Source organism: Spinacia oleracea, chromosome 5, assembly GCF_020520425.1.
Source record: "Spinacia oleracea cultivar Varoflay chromosome 5, BTI_SOV_V1, whole genome shotgun sequence".
In the NCBI taxonomy this organism is placed as follows: Eukaryota; Viridiplantae; Streptophyta; class Magnoliopsida; order Caryophyllales; family Amaranthaceae; genus Spinacia; species Spinacia oleracea.
Genome location: NC_079491.1, coordinates 110,603,500 through 110,620,105, shown reverse-complemented (window position 1 = coordinate 110,620,105; position 16,606 = coordinate 110,603,500). Strand labels below are relative to the sequence as shown.

General features: G+C 36.0%; 1 protein-coding gene and 1 long non-coding RNA gene across 2 annotated transcripts; one reads left to right on the top strand and one right to left on the bottom strand.

Annotated features, from left to right (window-relative positions):
• Nucleotides 1–2,303: 2,303 nt before the first annotated feature.
• LOC110785201 (uncharacterized) lies at nt 2,304–15,221 on the top strand. The gene is made up of 11 exons (XM_021989638.2): nt 2,304–2,639; nt 2,901–2,958; nt 3,066–3,173; nt 10,011–10,148; nt 10,878–10,947; nt 11,012–11,067; nt 13,031–13,156; nt 14,197–14,336; nt 14,453–14,525; nt 14,604–14,678; nt 14,775–15,221. The coding sequence occupies exons 1-11, from the start codon at nt 2,509–2,511 to the stop codon at nt 15,069–15,071; spliced, it is 1,272 nt and encodes a 423-aa protein (XP_021845330.1). The 5' UTR covers nt 2,304–2,508; the 3' UTR covers nt 15,072–15,221.
• On the bottom strand, nt 3,658–4,746 carry LOC130460597 (uncharacterized). Its single transcript, XR_008920454.1, has 3 exons — nt 4,670–4,746; nt 4,375–4,579; nt 3,658–3,773 (listed from the first exon to the last, which is right to left on the bottom strand). It is a non-coding gene; the product is annotated as an uncharacterized lncRNA (long non-coding RNA).
• Nucleotides 15,222–16,606: the final 1,385 nt, after the last annotated feature.

Genomic DNA, 16,606 nt, shown 5'->3' with positions numbered 1-16,606 from the left:
TAGCAGTTAACCGGTCATCTAGGCTTAATAATAGTAGTTGGGTCATAAAGGTTGGATTATTTAGAAATATCGCATAGGTAGGCTTAATTAAAGAAAAAATGGCAAATGTTGGATTAATAATTACAAATTTTCCTTGACTTTGTAGCAGGTAACCGGTCATCCAGACTTAATAATAGTAGTTGGGTCATAAAGGTTGGATTATTTAGAAATATCGCATAGGTAGGCTTAATTAAAGAAAATCGGGCTAAGGTTAGATTAATAATTACAATTTTTCCTTTAATAAATTCAAATAAGTTCAGTTAAGTTCAAATAAGTTCAGAAAAAATAAATAAAAATCAAGTGAATATTCCGAATTAACCCACTATCTCTTCCGGCAGAAACTACCCAAATCTTTTTTCGTAGTTGAAGGACTATTTTGTCAATGTACCTACTCCATAAACTATGGATTTATTTTTATTATTCGAATTAAAAAATCTTGTTAATCATCAAACAATCAATTTTTTTAACGGATTTTTCATGAAATACCCCCGAATTTTGGCGTAATTCACCAAATGCCCCTCGACTTTCAGAAATTCACCAAATGCCCCTCACAAATGACTTAATACCCAAAATACCCTTACTAATGATGCGCCGTTAGTCCTCCGTTAACCTAATTTTCAAATTCACCAAATACCCCTATTTTAATACTTATTTCACCAAATACCCTTATTCAGAAACTTAATTCACCAAATACCAATAACTTAAAATTACTCATTTTGATGCTCAACGGCTAGTTTTTGTGTTTGAAAATTAGCCGTTGCTTATTGTTTGCTTATAAATACTCTTTTTCTGACGGTTTATTGTAGTTTTCCTATTATTTTGTTAATTTCATATCATTTTTGTCATGAGTTTTCTTTCAAAATCATCATCCACACCCAATGAGTCCACATATGTAAGAGTCCCAAATAAATTTTGTTATCATGGGAGAAAATTTGACATCCGAATATCTGATACAACACTCAATCTGAAGCTCCGGTACAACACTAAAACAGAAAACACTCCTAAAACACCTCAAAACGTCGCAACTCTTCAAGAAAATAGCTACTTCTTTTGTACCTTATTCTTTATGTGACCAATTAATTATATTTACCACGCAATCGGAAGGTATTCCTTTTTCAATATGGGAAATATCTTTAACATATGCAAACAGATTAAAAATAAAGCTCTTATTAATTTTATTCTAACGCATATGTTCCAGCTACCTCGACTTCTATTGCTTCCATGCCACATATTTAACGTTAACTCTCTTTTGTCTCCTGTCTCTACTGCCTCCAAACATCTTTCTTCAATCTCCTAACTTTCTCTCAACCTTACAGTCGAGGCATAAAGGTTTTCTCACTTTTCTTTTGAGCTAGGTCCTATTGACATGGTCAGATTTATGGACAAATGTCTATTTTTGGATTTGAGGGAACAAGAAAAAAAAATGAAACTAAGGTATGTTCCAAAGCTCATGAACCAGTGAAAAAACATGAATCTTGGCACAAAGATTTGCCTCCAAACTCAAGATTTTCACATCATGAATCCAAGTTGAAATCGAGGTTGTGATAAAAATGTATGTGTTATTGAACTTGATTTCTTAGTTTCTTTACCATTCGGACAATAAGAAAATTAAGGTGTTAGCTTTAGATTGAATTACTTCAGCTTCACTTACATAAGATCCCTTTGAAAATGGGGTTTTTTGGCCTTTTGCTCAGCTAAAGTGCATTGTCTTTACTGGATGAGGCCTGAACTTATTGGATCATAATTGAAACTTACTGAGTGTTGTATCGGAGCCTCAGATGGAAATTTCCTCCCATAATATTAGAAATTGTTTGGGACTCTTACATATGTGGATTCATGGGTGTGGATGATGATTTTGAAAGAAAACTCATGACAAAAATGATATGAAATTAACAAAACAATAGAAAAACTACAATAAATAGTCAGAAAAGGGGTTTTTATAAGCAAACAATAAGCAACGGCTAATTTTCAAACATAAAAACTAGCCGCTGAGCATCAAAATGGGTAATTTTAAGTTATGTGTATTTGGTGAATTAAGTTTCAGAATAGGGGTATTATATGAAATAAGTAATAAAATAGGGGTATTTGGTGAATTTAAAAATTAGGCTAACGGAGGACTAACGGCGCGTCATTAGTAAGGGTATTTTGGGTATTAAGTCATTTGTGAGGGGCATTTGGTGAATTTCTGAAAGTCGAGGGGCATTTGGTGAATTACGTCATAATTCGGGGGTATTTCATGAAAAATCCGTTTTTTTAAAGTTTATCTAAATCAAATGCACATTGTTCACATGGTGGAAGGAATTGAATAGTGAGCAATTGCCGGTGCAAATACGGAGTACAGCGAAGGACTCAAGATTCAGACGTTCCAACTGACAACTGCACCCCCTCATCATTGATTCTTTAACAATCCAAAAATGCTAATCTACTGAAAGAAACATCGTCAACTGTTCTTTCTCTCTGTAGATTCAGATGGATTCTCTCTCCTCCCATTGGATCTTTCTCGTTTTTCTTGCTTGCTTCCCAATTTTAATACTTGCTGATGCTGGATTTGACCCTGCTTCCGTCGTCACTCCCATCAATCGCGATCTCTATCGTACCAGGTGCTCTTTCTTTTTTTTCTTTTTTTGATTCTTTATTGCCCAGAAATTGGGGAATTTTATTGATAAACTGATCCTTTTACACTTAATTTTTCTGGGTATACAGATACTTCCTATTTTTTGACCCCAATTTTCCCTTTTCTGAATTGATTGACCAGAATTTGAGGGAGCTCAGTGTGAAAATGAATTTTTTTAGCCTTAATTTTTCTGGGTTTTACTTTCAATTTTTCTGGGTTTATGATTTATAGTATGATTTATTTTCAGTGCTGATTTGATGGAAGAGATAGAGGCATTGGTGAATCGTCATCCAAAGAAGCTTAGTGTGAGTGTTTATTGTATATTTTTATGAGTATAATGTTCTGACTTCCTATTTATGATTTTATGGTTTGGAAGTTGGGATCAGTGATTAGTTGTCATAATGTGTAACAGATAGAAACAATGGAATCTGTAAACAAGGGGTATGAAGCACAGGTGGCTGTTGTAACTTACTGCAGGGATAGAAATGAAGATGACAAGTCAAAGTTTAGGATCCTTCTTGTAAGTGTTTCTTAAATTTTGTTATGATTATGTTTTGTTGTGTTTCATTGGTTAAGATAAATGACGTATGCGAGATTCGATCTCAAGTCTGGGGTACCGACACTCCCGAGACTTGACTAACTAAGCTAGGTCGCATCTATGACTCCACAAGAATTTAGAATATGCATAGATGTAACTTGGAGTAAATAGGTCTGGAGGTCCCTAAACTTTGCCAAAAGGAGCAGTTAGGTCCCTCAAGTTTCAAAAGGAGCATTTAGGTCCCTCAAAATGGATGGAAAACGCTGCTTTTTGTTTTCCGTCACTAACGGCCGTTAAAATTCAATTAAATTAAAAGGAAACTAAATAAAAGGCACTAAACGACAAAAAAACAGTTACATTTACCATTTACCAATAATTAAATAAAGGGAAATTCATTTCAGTTAGCTTTTTACAAAAATATAGTCGTTGAGGCTCTAAAAAAACAGAGTATTTAACATTCCATGCACAACAAAACAACAATAAAACACTTAAAAAAAAAATTCTTTCTTCTCCATCTTCTGCTCTGTGTTTTTTCTCTGTTGCTCCACCATAGCTGACTCTTCTCAACAAAAAGGTATTTTTCTGCCATTTTTTTTAAAATCTTAAGTTAGCTTATTTTAACAATAATTAAACATATTTAGGAATAAATTATTAAAACGTAATTTATTTGCAGAATGATGAACAGGGCTATCTCTTTGTTCAACAATGGTAATAATGAACACCCTAAGAGGTGCTACTGTGGATTCACAGTATCCATTCAAAAGGCATGGACAAAAGAAAATCCTGGAAGGAGGTTCATTGCTTGTCCAGATTATGATGTTGAAACAAACAGAAGGGGTTGCATCTTTTTTAGATGGATTGATGAACAAGAACCAACAACTTGGCAAACAATTGTCATACTAGGGTTAATGCAAGATAAACAAAGCATTGCTGCTGAAGTTGATAGTTTTAGGACAAAACTTAGTGAAGCTAATAATTATGCAAGGAAGAGGGAGGCAGACTATGTGATGAGCAAGATGAGAAGACCTATTAGTGTGAAATGTGAAGTGTGGGTTGTAATCCTAGTGGTTCTGTTTTTTTTTATCTGGTTTGTTTTAAGTTAAGTGGGTTAAGTGGGTAGGTAAAATGTAATGATCTGCACTAATGAAATGTAATGAAGACTTTAAATTCAATAAAATCTAACCTCATGGTCTTTTTTCTAATCTTCTAGCCATTGCAAGATCCTGCAATGCTTGGCTTGATATTGTGTGTCCTTGACTTGGTTGAGTCTGTGACAATGGGAAGTCATGTGCAGGGAAGGAGTAGATGGTTTGCTCACCCCCATGATCAGAATAGAAAGCTGCAGGAGGTCTTTGCCTCTGTGGTGTGGGGAAATGTTGTGATATAGGCTGCATTAATTAAAACAAATTAGGAACAAGTTGGCTTCAGTACAGTAAAGTAACATGTAAGAAAGAATTTGAGTCTATTGAATGACTTACAGTAGCTATTCTTTGATACCCATTTGGGTAGGTATAAATACCCACACCCCTATTGTGCATTGGTATAGCTGAACTGGTTCTTGGGTATTGTTGCTGTGGTGTGGTCTGCTCTGCAGTAGCATGATTGTTGCTGTGTTGTTGTTGCTTAGGGGCATTCTTGCAACCCCTTTTGTTGTGGCCTATCACACCACATAAGCTGCATTTCATGGCACAGCCTGTTCTCTTCAGCTTACCAGATGCAGTTACCTCTCCAACACCATATCTCCTCTTTGTTTTAGGTCTTCCATTGACCTTTTTCACATTTGGAGCCACAACAATGCTATCAGAAGTAGGCCACTCTTGAGGACCATTTAAAGGCTCTAACAAAAAATCATATGCCTTCATGTAGGTCTGTTTGCAGAAATATGCATTGACATATTGTTCTGGGTGGTCTACTTTATTCCATATAGCAACAATTGCATGTTTGCATGGAATCCCACTCACCTGCCATGCATTGCAACTGCAAGTATGTTGGTTCAGATCCACCACATACTTAACCTGTGTTGCACCTTCTCTTACTCCATAGCAAAACCCACCTTCCCAGTATGCATTCCAACCCCTAGCCCAAATTTTGTGTTTCTCTAACTGAATTTGGATCCTAGGACACAACATTATCTCCTTTTTCCCAATGAAATCTCTTTTCTTATGCAGTCTTTCCATCAAACCCTCTCTGATATCTTCCAACATGGTAATTAGGGATGACAACGGGTAGGATCTGGACCGGATCCTCTAGGATCCAGATCCAGACCCGTTTTTTAGGCAAGGATCTAGATCCTACCCGGATCCGCTGGGTAATTAAATTGAGGATCCAGATCCAGATCCGACGGATCCTACGGATCCGGGTCCAAAACGGATCCTAACTTATTTTTTCATCAAACGAAACTAATTTTCATTTTAACCTTAAAACATAGTTTAATAAAACTTCAATAACAAAGCTATTTTTCCATACAAGCATTTACTAAAATAAAATTTAACAAATCCAACATAAATAATACTAAAAGTTCAAAAACTTCAATAATACTACAAGTCTTAAGTCTTTACTTTTATATTTTTATATATTTTTTTTATAAAAACGGGTAAACGGATCTGGATCCGCGTAATGACTTAGGACCCGATCCAGATCCGTTTTTAAAACCAAGGATCCATATCCTACCCGGATCCGTCGGGTCCAAAAATTGAGGATCCAGATCCGTTGAAAACGGATCTGGATCCACGGATCCGGGTCGGGTCCATTACCCACTGCCATCCCTAATGGTAATAGTAGGCTTGTGCCTTGCACTCAAGATGTATGCATTAAACACCTCACTCATGTTGTTGTCTACACTGTCACAACAAGATAGTGGAGTGTAGAATGCCCTACACCATTTCTTGTAGTTCCTTTTCAGTAGGTCTTCAGCAGCTTCATGTGAAATAGCCCTCATTACTTCAATGATTTCATTGAAGTGATTTACTGTGTTGCTTTTTGCAATAGTCCAGAATTGTTTTCTGTACTCTAAACCACCTCCAAACACTCCCCTAAAGTTACAGTACACATGCCTTGCACACACCCTACTTTCAGCTTGTGGAAACACATTTGACACAGCAGCAAGTAAACCCTTTTGTTGGTCAGACATGAATGTGTACCCTGCTCCTTCACTAGTGCCTAAATCAGTAGCTAGAAGTTCTAGAAACCAACTCCATGTGTCAGTGCTCTCAACCTCACAAACAACCCAAGCCAAAGGGAACATTTGATTGTTTCCATCCCTCCCTACTGCTACTAACAATTGACCCCCAAATGGTCCCTTTAAGAAACATCCATCAAGTGATATGAAAGGTCTGCATCCTGCCAAGAACCCTTTCCTAAGTGCCTCAAAACATAAATACACTCTGTCAAACACATTTGCATCCAACTTCAACTTCACTGTGTTCCCTGGATTGCTTCTTAGTATCTCAGCTGCATACCTTGGGAGTAATGCATATTGCTCTTTGTATTCACCAACAATGAGTGCTTGACCCCTTCTCCTAGCCCTGGCAGCCTTGTCTTTGCTCACCCTTATACCCTATTCTAACCAAATGGTTTCCTGAATATCTTGCACTCTCATGTAAGGGTTAACCTTAAACAGATTCTGGTAGTGTTCTGCAATCCAATGTGAAGTCATCTTCTTAATGATAGGTGTCCTACCACAAGTGTGCTCACTGACAAATGTTTTCACTGTAAATGACCTTCTTCCTCTCTCCCATGAAGCCCAAATTCTCCATTTACAACCTTTATCTTTGTGCTCACACTCTGCACAAACCTTAGTGGAATCATTTTTAGAAAATGGAATGTTTCTTCCTTTATCAATTGAATAATCTATGATTGCTTTCCTAAATGTCTTTGGATTCTCAAACTGTTGCCCAACATAAAAAGTGGCTTCCCTCTCTTCAGTTTCAGTGTTGTTTTGCTTCTGTTTCCCTCTCCCCCTCTTATGGTGTTGTGGTGCAACTAAGTAACCAACATCATCCTCATCTTCTGACTCACTAGGGCTGTCTAAGTCACTGTATCCATCAAAGTCATCCCCCAAATTCAGACCACCTTCTACTTTACTTTCTGCTAGTTTTTTCAGCATTACTAACTCCTCAAAATAAGCATTTTCCCTTCTCATATCATCAGATATCTTAGACCTAGCAGTGGTTAACTCATCATCATCCTCATCTGTACCCTTTGAATCATAATCAATTTCAGGTTGAGGCACATTTTGAGGTTGAATTTGAGGTTCAGGTTGAGGTTCAGTTTGTTTGGGTGGGAGTACTGTAAAAGGTGGTTCCACATAATCAGAATTTAAGTCAACCACATCAGTATTCAACAACTCAAGGAAGCTACCTCTCCCTCCTCCCCCTCCTCCACTCCTGTTTAGGTTAAAGTTGTAGGTGGGTTTGATTTTATGTTCAATGTATATATGAATGCTTTTGTATTCAAAGAGTAAAGCTAAGAAAGGGTCACAAGTACTACTATCAAAACCTAAAACCTAACCCCATTCTTGAATTCTTTCCTAGGGTCCCAGAAATGTACTTTCTCTATATCATTATAACCTAAACTATCCACTAATTCCTTAACATATTTGCCATCTGCATTCTCATGGATGTAATCAAAGACATCCACCCTCCCCCCACTATAAACCATATCACCTTGCACAACCCATTCACCACCATGATGCACATATATGCAAGGGTTCAAAGTCAAATCATCAACATCTGATCAAAGTTAAACAATAAATTAAAAAAATAAACTTTAAGAAATCAAACCAAACCAAATCTTGAATAACAACACAAGAGATAACAAAAGGTTAAAGTTGTATTCATTCATTCATCATGATCATTTCAGTTGCATTTCAAATCTACATTTCAAGCCTACCCTTACATTTCAAACCTCAATCCACTATTGAGGGAGAAGCCTACGGTTAAATATAAATTACTGTCATAGCAGTGACAAATACCAAAAACCAACACTTGTCACATTCACAAAAACCTAATTGCAATGACAGTAGTAATGTAATTGTCCTCGAAAATTAAAAATAAAAAAAGCTATAAACAAGCTGGATCATCATAAGCTTGACAAAAGAGGGGCCACCACCGGCGCCACCACCACCCACCCCTGCATGGCCTCCACCACCAGCTACTCCTCCTCCTTGAAAAGGAGGGGGAAGCCGTCAAAGTAGACGGTCATGTCCTTGTCCATCCAGGCGTGGAAGTCACGGCCATCATTGTCAATGATGTCCATGATCACCCACTCCCGCAGCCACGCACGGTAGCATCCTTGAGGGTAGTGGTATGGGAGGCGGTACCGCAACTTGGCCCACCTACGCCACTGCTTGCATACCATCTGCACAGCAGCCTGCCCCTCCCAGTCCAGCTTGGTGAAGATCTGGGTGATGAGGATGTCTTGATGATGACAAAGGGGGTGTGCCTCCCTTAAAGCAAGGTCTCCTAAAGTCAAAGTAACGGCCAAAGTCAATAAAACAATAAGTAAACCCTAATTATTAAACGGAATCTAGATTAAAATACTTCCAAATTAAGAAACAATAGTTTAAATAAACACCATTTTCAAGAACATGCAAGCATCAATTCGAATTAATCAAACTCTGTTTTTTATTTAAGTGAATCAAAAACAGTAAGTGAAACCCTAATTACTACAAAATCTAGTTTAAATTAATTCCAAAGTAGGCAACAATTGTATAATTTAACATATTAAATACCATTTTCAAGAACATGCAAGCATCAATTCGAATTAAAAATTGGAAAGTAAAAACGGACGAAACCCTAATTCCAACTTCAATTGATAAATTATGCGAAATCAGCCCACGATTGTTTAAATTAACATATAAAACACCACAATAAAGATAATGCATGCACCAATTTTGGGAAAAAGTTACTTAACAAAAAAGCCCTAATTTATCATGGCTCAACTGCAAACATTTATTGAAAAAACCGACAAATTGAATGAAAGTACCTTCATCCCATCTAGATATTCTTGTTCTCTTCCTGGGGGAGGGAACTTCCCACTTGGAATCAGCAGTCCTTTTGTTGGATACGCAAGAACCCATTTTTGCAGAATAACCAGAGCAATAACTTCAAATTCTCTTAAGTGTTTGAGTAAATGGGAAAAAGACAACTGAGAGTGGAAATGGGAGGGGACCATATAAATAGGAAGTGAAAAGGGGGGAAATAGGGTTGGGAACAGTAAAAAAAATACCGCCAAAACATTATTAGGAAGGAACCAGAAAAAACGAGGGAAGTTGGAAGGGTTTCCACGTGTACACATAGAAAAAGTAAGTTGAAAAGGCTAAGTAATTGGAAAAGGCTTCTTTTCATCAAAATCATCTGTTTTCAATCATTAATCTACGTGTATATTAATTCTCCTTTTATTTTAATAATTTTTTATATTATTATATTAATTTTAACGGCCGTTAGTGACGGAAAACAAAAAGCAGCGTTTTCCATCCATTTTGAGGGACCTAAATGCTCCTTTTGAAACTTGAGGGACCTAACTGCTCCTTTTGGCAAAGTTTAGGGACCTCCAGACCTATTTACTCGATGTAACTTGTGCCACTTTCTGGTTAGATTGAATCATCATTTTGACTGGGATCAATGTGTTTGATGGGTTGTTTATTGTGGATGATGTTGCATAAATAAGCAAAGTATATTATAGAAAACAGAAGAAAAAAAATGCGACGTGGGGTGAAATCTGTACAATTTAGTTGTAAGACGTAATTGTTATCAAGATTTAGATTTGTCTCAGATTGGTGATGGTGCTGTTTTTGACAGATGATTCCTTGTCTTCCAGACTTTTGGGCAGCATGGGAGGGAGCTCATAACATCTGAGCTTGCCTTGCGAGTCCTTTCTATTTTAAGTGAGGAGGAGTTCCTCCCCAAAATGGACCGGAAGTCCATGAACAACACACTCGACAAGCTTATTATCAAGGTAACCTCTCTCCTTACAAACCTTCCTTTTACTGTAATTTTGTGTTTGAAAGTGGAAGAGGAGGATATGGTGATTCCCAGCGACTTTTAATCTCATATTTTATAAACGCTCAAATTTTTGGAATAATTCGCTCCTAAACTCGCCATATAGCTTAGATTGCGTAATTATGGTTCAAAGTTATGGAATTTCTTAAAATAATATGCTACTTAGACTCAGGTATGGCCGTATACCCTTATGTATGTCAGATACTAGTATTTATTAGGTGTCTGAATTTCCATATCTTAAAATTAATGATTTGGTGAAACACCTGCTAAAAATGCTTGGATACGATATTTTATCAAGAATGTTAAAGCAATATTACTTATTTTTATTAGGAAACTAGTTTTTGGGCCGGGAGATGCCTCGGGTTATTACATTAATAACATTCACATTTAGTTAGATTTATTTTGCAATGATAACATGAAACATGTCATATCCTAGTGGTAAAATCTTTATTCTTTAAACGTAAGGTCGGGGGTTCAAACCTAAACCATGGCTACATGTCACGCAAACTTTCTTTAAAACGCTTTTTAATATATAGTGTAGATAGGGGTCAAATCCTAAGAAATTGACATGGTTTGATGATAATTTATTTCCTTCATTTCTTTGTTTTTTCATTTTAGATTCCATGCTTTTTTCTAAAGAAATCTTTACAGATTTCTAATGTCTCTCATTATTTCTATCTACTAGGTTGTGCCAATGGAAAATTTAAATGGCCGAAAACGTGTGGAGGCTGGAGATCTTTGTGAAAGGAGAAATGGTAAGTACATGGCTTTATGACTATTATGATGTATCCCTAGATGCTGATATTGTTTGGGTGACAGGAAGAGGAGTTGATTTAAACCGCAACTGGAGTGTAGATTGGGGTAAAAAAGAGAAGGTTAGTATCTCTCTTTGTGTTGACTCATTCATTGACAATGTTCATGAAGAAGTAGGATTACTAGCGTAAATTTTTCCCATGTGATTTGTATGGTCTTTCAGTGTAGTAGGTTAGGTTGAAGGGTAGTGCAACATTTTTCCCCCGCCATGTAGAATAGTTTGAAAGGACACATTGATTTTTATGGTGAGGGTTAGGGAAAATTGATATTGTTGAATAACTGAATTATTATCCCAAAAAGATTTTAGCCTATTTTATGTCATACATGGGATGATTGATTAAACTCTGGGGATCTGATAATTTGAAGGCGCACGCGGAAGTTTTGATTAGCCTGAATAATATAACAAAATTGCATTGATAAAAATTGATTACATTAATAAGAATTGTACAACAATATTTGTGAGAGCTCATATCTCTTACTTATCTATTTTGTAGAACCCTTGTTTCTATCCCTCATATTTTGTGTTTTGTGGGAGCTCTCTTAATTAGCCCATCCCTAAACTTATGCAAGTAAAACCTATTTATAGTTGTTGTATTATGGTTTCTAGATATTTCTACTCCCTCATCTAGATTTTTCTTAGGATAATTCTAGACATTTTAGTTACTAGATTTTTCTAGGCTAGCTCCTAGATATTTCCTAATATTATTCTAGATTGTAATTTACAATGACATATTTTTTGATTTTTCTAGATTAATATTTAACAGAGATGTGGTGCCTCGTCAATTATGTATGTGCAGTTGGGAGAGATTAAAGGTATGAGAAATTATAGCACCCATCAGTTGAGAGAGATGAGTTTGGTGATTAATAGAGTTGGTGGTATGTGCAAGTAATGGGAGCCCACTGGATGAGAGTCTCTAGCATGAGGATATCACTAGTCCATTGAGGAGGATGGGCAATTTTAGTCGAGATAACAACCTTTCCGAGTCCAAGGGAGATTAGTAGATTGAAAGATTTTTCGTTTTCTGAATAGAGAAGATTTGTGATCCACGAATGAAAACTATGTGTTGAAAATATGCAAGTATAAATGACTTGTTCATCTCTTGATTTGATGTTCACGAGATAGATATATGAATGGGGTGTTGTCTTTCGTACTTTAAAGGCAGTTAAGTTTCCAAGTGAATCTTTAGGAAGATAAACGACGCACAATGTCCGGAGCAGAGGGTATTCAAGATGCGATTTTATGGAGACTATCTTTAGATAGCCGTATTGGTGTAGTAGCATCTTCACAATATTTTATCAGTAAATTCTGGAACATTTTTATTGCCCTTTTGCTATTTGCCCCATCCTTCTTTAGCATCTTTCATTCTTGGTGGAGTCCTATTGACTTATTGAGGGTTTATGTACAAGGTGATTCAGTTTTAATGACTGCTGTGTGCAATATGCTTCGAAGCACAATAGTTTCTTTTCGACATAACTAGATTATTTCTTGGCGGACATAGTAGTTGACTGCACCCTTGTACTCCTTTACCCCCCTCTTGCACTTGTGTCTATATTTCAGGCTGAATGCACCAGAATATCGAATCTATGTAGAATGTGAAATTTGAAGTTGCCAGTAGAATGAACCTAGGACCTTGTGGGAAAATAAGATTATGTTAGGGAGTATTTAAAGAATGACTGTTTATTGTTTTTCCAAGATGATGTAAATGATGACTTATATTGCCTTTTGGATATGTTATATAATTAGTACCATATATGAAAATACTGATATGATGACCATGAAATTGAACAAGGAAATATACTGATCTGATGACCCTGATTTATATTGCCTTTGGGTATACATGTATTTCTTCCTAGTAGGAAGTGAAATGGATTTCAGAATGGAACTGACAACTTGCTTGACTATCTTACTGAATTCCCTTGATTTCAAACTTTGTATTGCTATATGGTTGAACTATTTCTGTATCACTTAACCACTTGAGAATTTTCAGACTATTTTAACTTGGGCTATTGGTCTTCTATGAATAGGATTATGATCCTTATGAAGAAAATCCTGGAAGTTCTCCTTTTAGCGAGCCTGAGAGCCAAATAATGCGGAAAATTGCTTTGTCTTTTGAGCCACATCTATGGGTTAATGTGCACTCTGGAATGCAGGTAAAGGTTTATGTTATATTTTTGGTTCTGCAGTAAACTCTGGTAAACTAAGTAAGCTTAAAGATTAACTGCTGTCAAGGGCAGAGCTGGAAGGCTGGCTATCCCCTTCCCTGGTTTTATTTTACAACTAAAGTTTCTTTCTAACCTAGGTTATTTGCAAGGTAAAAATTTCATCCCCTCCCCTGGATGTAAAATTCTGGCTCATCTATGGGAAAGAGTGTGTAGTTGTAGTAGAGTGCATCTCTAATACTAGCTTGACCTACTCACATTGACAAGTATGCTAGGTTTGTTTTTGAGTCGGAGATGATGTTTGTTTTACTTTCAAGAAACCATATTATATTTTTCTTTGGTCTATGAAGTGTTGAATATTGTCTGTCACCTACATAGGTCGGGTTATAAGATTGGATGACATTTACAAGACTACACTTTGATTCATAATTTTTCATTCCCGACCAACTTTTACGTTTCCTGTAGGTTGATGGTATTTTCACTCTTTTGAACTTTGTTCCATCTGTTTAAAGGTCTTAGGAATTAAAAGTAATCTTTGTGGTCCTTGCCACGCTGAAAAATGGAATAATAAAATTTGTCGGCTTGGGAGGGGCGACTAGTTGAGGATTGAGGGGCAAATATTTTGAACACATTATTCTTGAGACTTGAAGAATACCTTCAATTTTGATTGGCCATAATATCTCGGTTTTTTCTCTGACACCTTACATAAAGGATGTTCTGCAATTGTCTTTGGCTATTTGTAATTTTGGTGTTTAAAACACAGAACGGATGAAACAGGTAACTAGTGACAGCTTGGTTGGAACACAAATTTCTCATTACTATATAATAGAAACAATTACAGAGTGACAGAATTTTCACTGTCTGCTTCTGTACCAAGCTGTGAAACGCATGGAAGACAATAACAAGGCATAATTATATTCAAATGTCACGTGACAGATTTTAGTCCATTTACTTATCATGTGTTTTTTTGTAAGTAGGAATTATATGTGTGTGTCAGTTTAATTAATTAATCTACATTACATGTTTATCAGGCTTTATTCATGCCATATGACCACAGAAATACTACCCCAGATGGAGCTTCTTCAGCTAAAATGAAAGCATTGGTGAATGATTTGAATTATCGGCACTTCCAAGGTCACTGCATGACTGGTTCTGGGGGAGGCTCCGTTGGGTTAGTTCATCTAACTAAAGCTAAGAATAATAGAATTGGTTTTTAATCTGTAGTTCTTATAAAGGTCTTGCTGTATTTAATTTACAACTCACTTCAGAAATCCTTTTTTTTTATAGGTATCTAGCACACGGTACTGCAACAGACTACATTTATGAGATTGCAAAAGTTCCCATGGCTTTCACTTTTGAGGTATGTGAGATGATGTATTTTTCTGACCAAGTTACTTGATGCGATGGTTTTATATATAAGTTTGATTTACACTTGCAGATTTATGGAGATGAATCAGCTCCAGTAAAAGACTGCTTCAGAATGTTTAATCCAACAGATCAAACCACATTTAAGGTATGATGAGTAAGTAAGTAATACTTGGTATTACATTACGGAGTAGTTTGTTTTTAGTGGGCTGAGATAGTTTTCTTTATTGAATGGGATTTGTAGAGAGTTCTTAATGACTGGTCCGCTGCATTCTTCACGCTATTCAAGTTTGGGCCACAGCTGCTGGGTATGGCAAACTCGAATGAATCAGTAAAGTTGATATCAATGGATGATTATTTAGATGGATATCTGATGAGTAGACGGAGTCGATATGGAAAGAAATTGGAGGTGTTTGAGTTGGGATTGCAGGAAATACGATCTTATTTCAGACTATTTTTGCTTTCTTGTGTTATTTTGATGTTCATGTTTTGTACTAGAATTTCAAAGAGCAAGCTTCAGAGGCCTAATGCTTCTCCCTGATGCAGTTGTTAACCATTTTTGTTTGTTCTATATTATCAATTCATATAATTACCACTGATTGATTACGTATTCTTTTTCATCTTGTACACAGTAAAATTCTCCGTATATCCATTCTCTTACTTGTGATCCCTCTCAGTCTGGGTTATTTCACTGGTTACAGAATTCGTCATTTGGAATTTATTTCAGACATTATTGATTGTCTTTAACGCATTTTAAGGTGCTTAATATTTAGTAGTGGTTTGTAATGTGGGTGATAGCAGAACGAGTCGAGATTGTGCTTCTTCTGAGTTTAGATTTTCAAGGGAAACTTACAATCAAACTCATCTTGAGATAGAAAATGATAATGTCCGTTCTGCTAATTCTTGTTTTAGTTGTTTCTAATATTATGGAGTATTAAAGGTCTTGCGCGCACAAGGTGTGCTTCTAATATATCAAAAGGTCTTGCGCGCACAAGGTGTACAATAAATTTATTGTACACCAAGATAACTTTAACCATTTTATTTGTAACTTTAACCTAGTTTTGATTAACTTTTATATTAGTAAAAAAAAATTGATAGATAAATATTTTAAATGGTTAAATGATTAATTTTATACATTATTAGTGATTTTGAAGAAATAAGTTTTACTAAAATGAAAAAATTTATCACTTAAAAATAGATAACTTTTACATATATAAGCTTAACTTTTAAGCATTTTGGGTTAACTTTTACTTTGGTGTACAATATTTATTGTACACCCATTATAAATAAGAATTTGTGCTAATATATTACTCTAGTTAAAAACTATCTCAAACGTTTCTAACCAATCCAAACTTTTTTTATGAAAATTTCCATCCGAGTCTCATGAAGGTTTGATTGTTTATCCTGGAATATGTATTTAGTTAATTAGTCGCACACATAAATAAATTATACTTTGTGTTAATGTGAGGAGAACGGGTAATACGGCAGCCCATCTTATGATATGATGAGATGTTGATGTTATTTCGGAACGTGTAAGTCAAAGGAACTTGTGTGAATAGTGTCTAAAATCCCAATGTGTCATGTAAATAACAACGGAGGAAGTAGATAATGACATAGTTAAAGTACAAATTCTATATTTTTGTTTATAAATATGACATCTGATACAAACTCTTATACTCTATACTTGAATGTGTACAACACATTTTATACTTGGACATTGCAAGGACGAAAAGGATGCCAACCCCGTCATCCTTGTAGTCGGTTGGACTCTCCTGTGATAAGGTAGTCATGTCCAGAAGATTGAGGACAAGATTCCCGCCATAGAGATGGTGAGGGTTTCTCAGCCCATAATGGCTTGCGTCCAAAATGGACACAAGTACCATTATAAAAATATAAACTGGTTAAATTTTAAAGGAGAAGTGTCCAAAATGAGCTGGAATTGTACTTTTGCACCGTAACGGGGAACGGGATGTTCTGAAATTTGAGGGGGGAAAACATGGTGGGAAAATTTCGCCAATTTGCAGGAAAGATTTTCGCGAAAAGTTGGAGGGAAATATTTCCACGAAATTCCTTCGA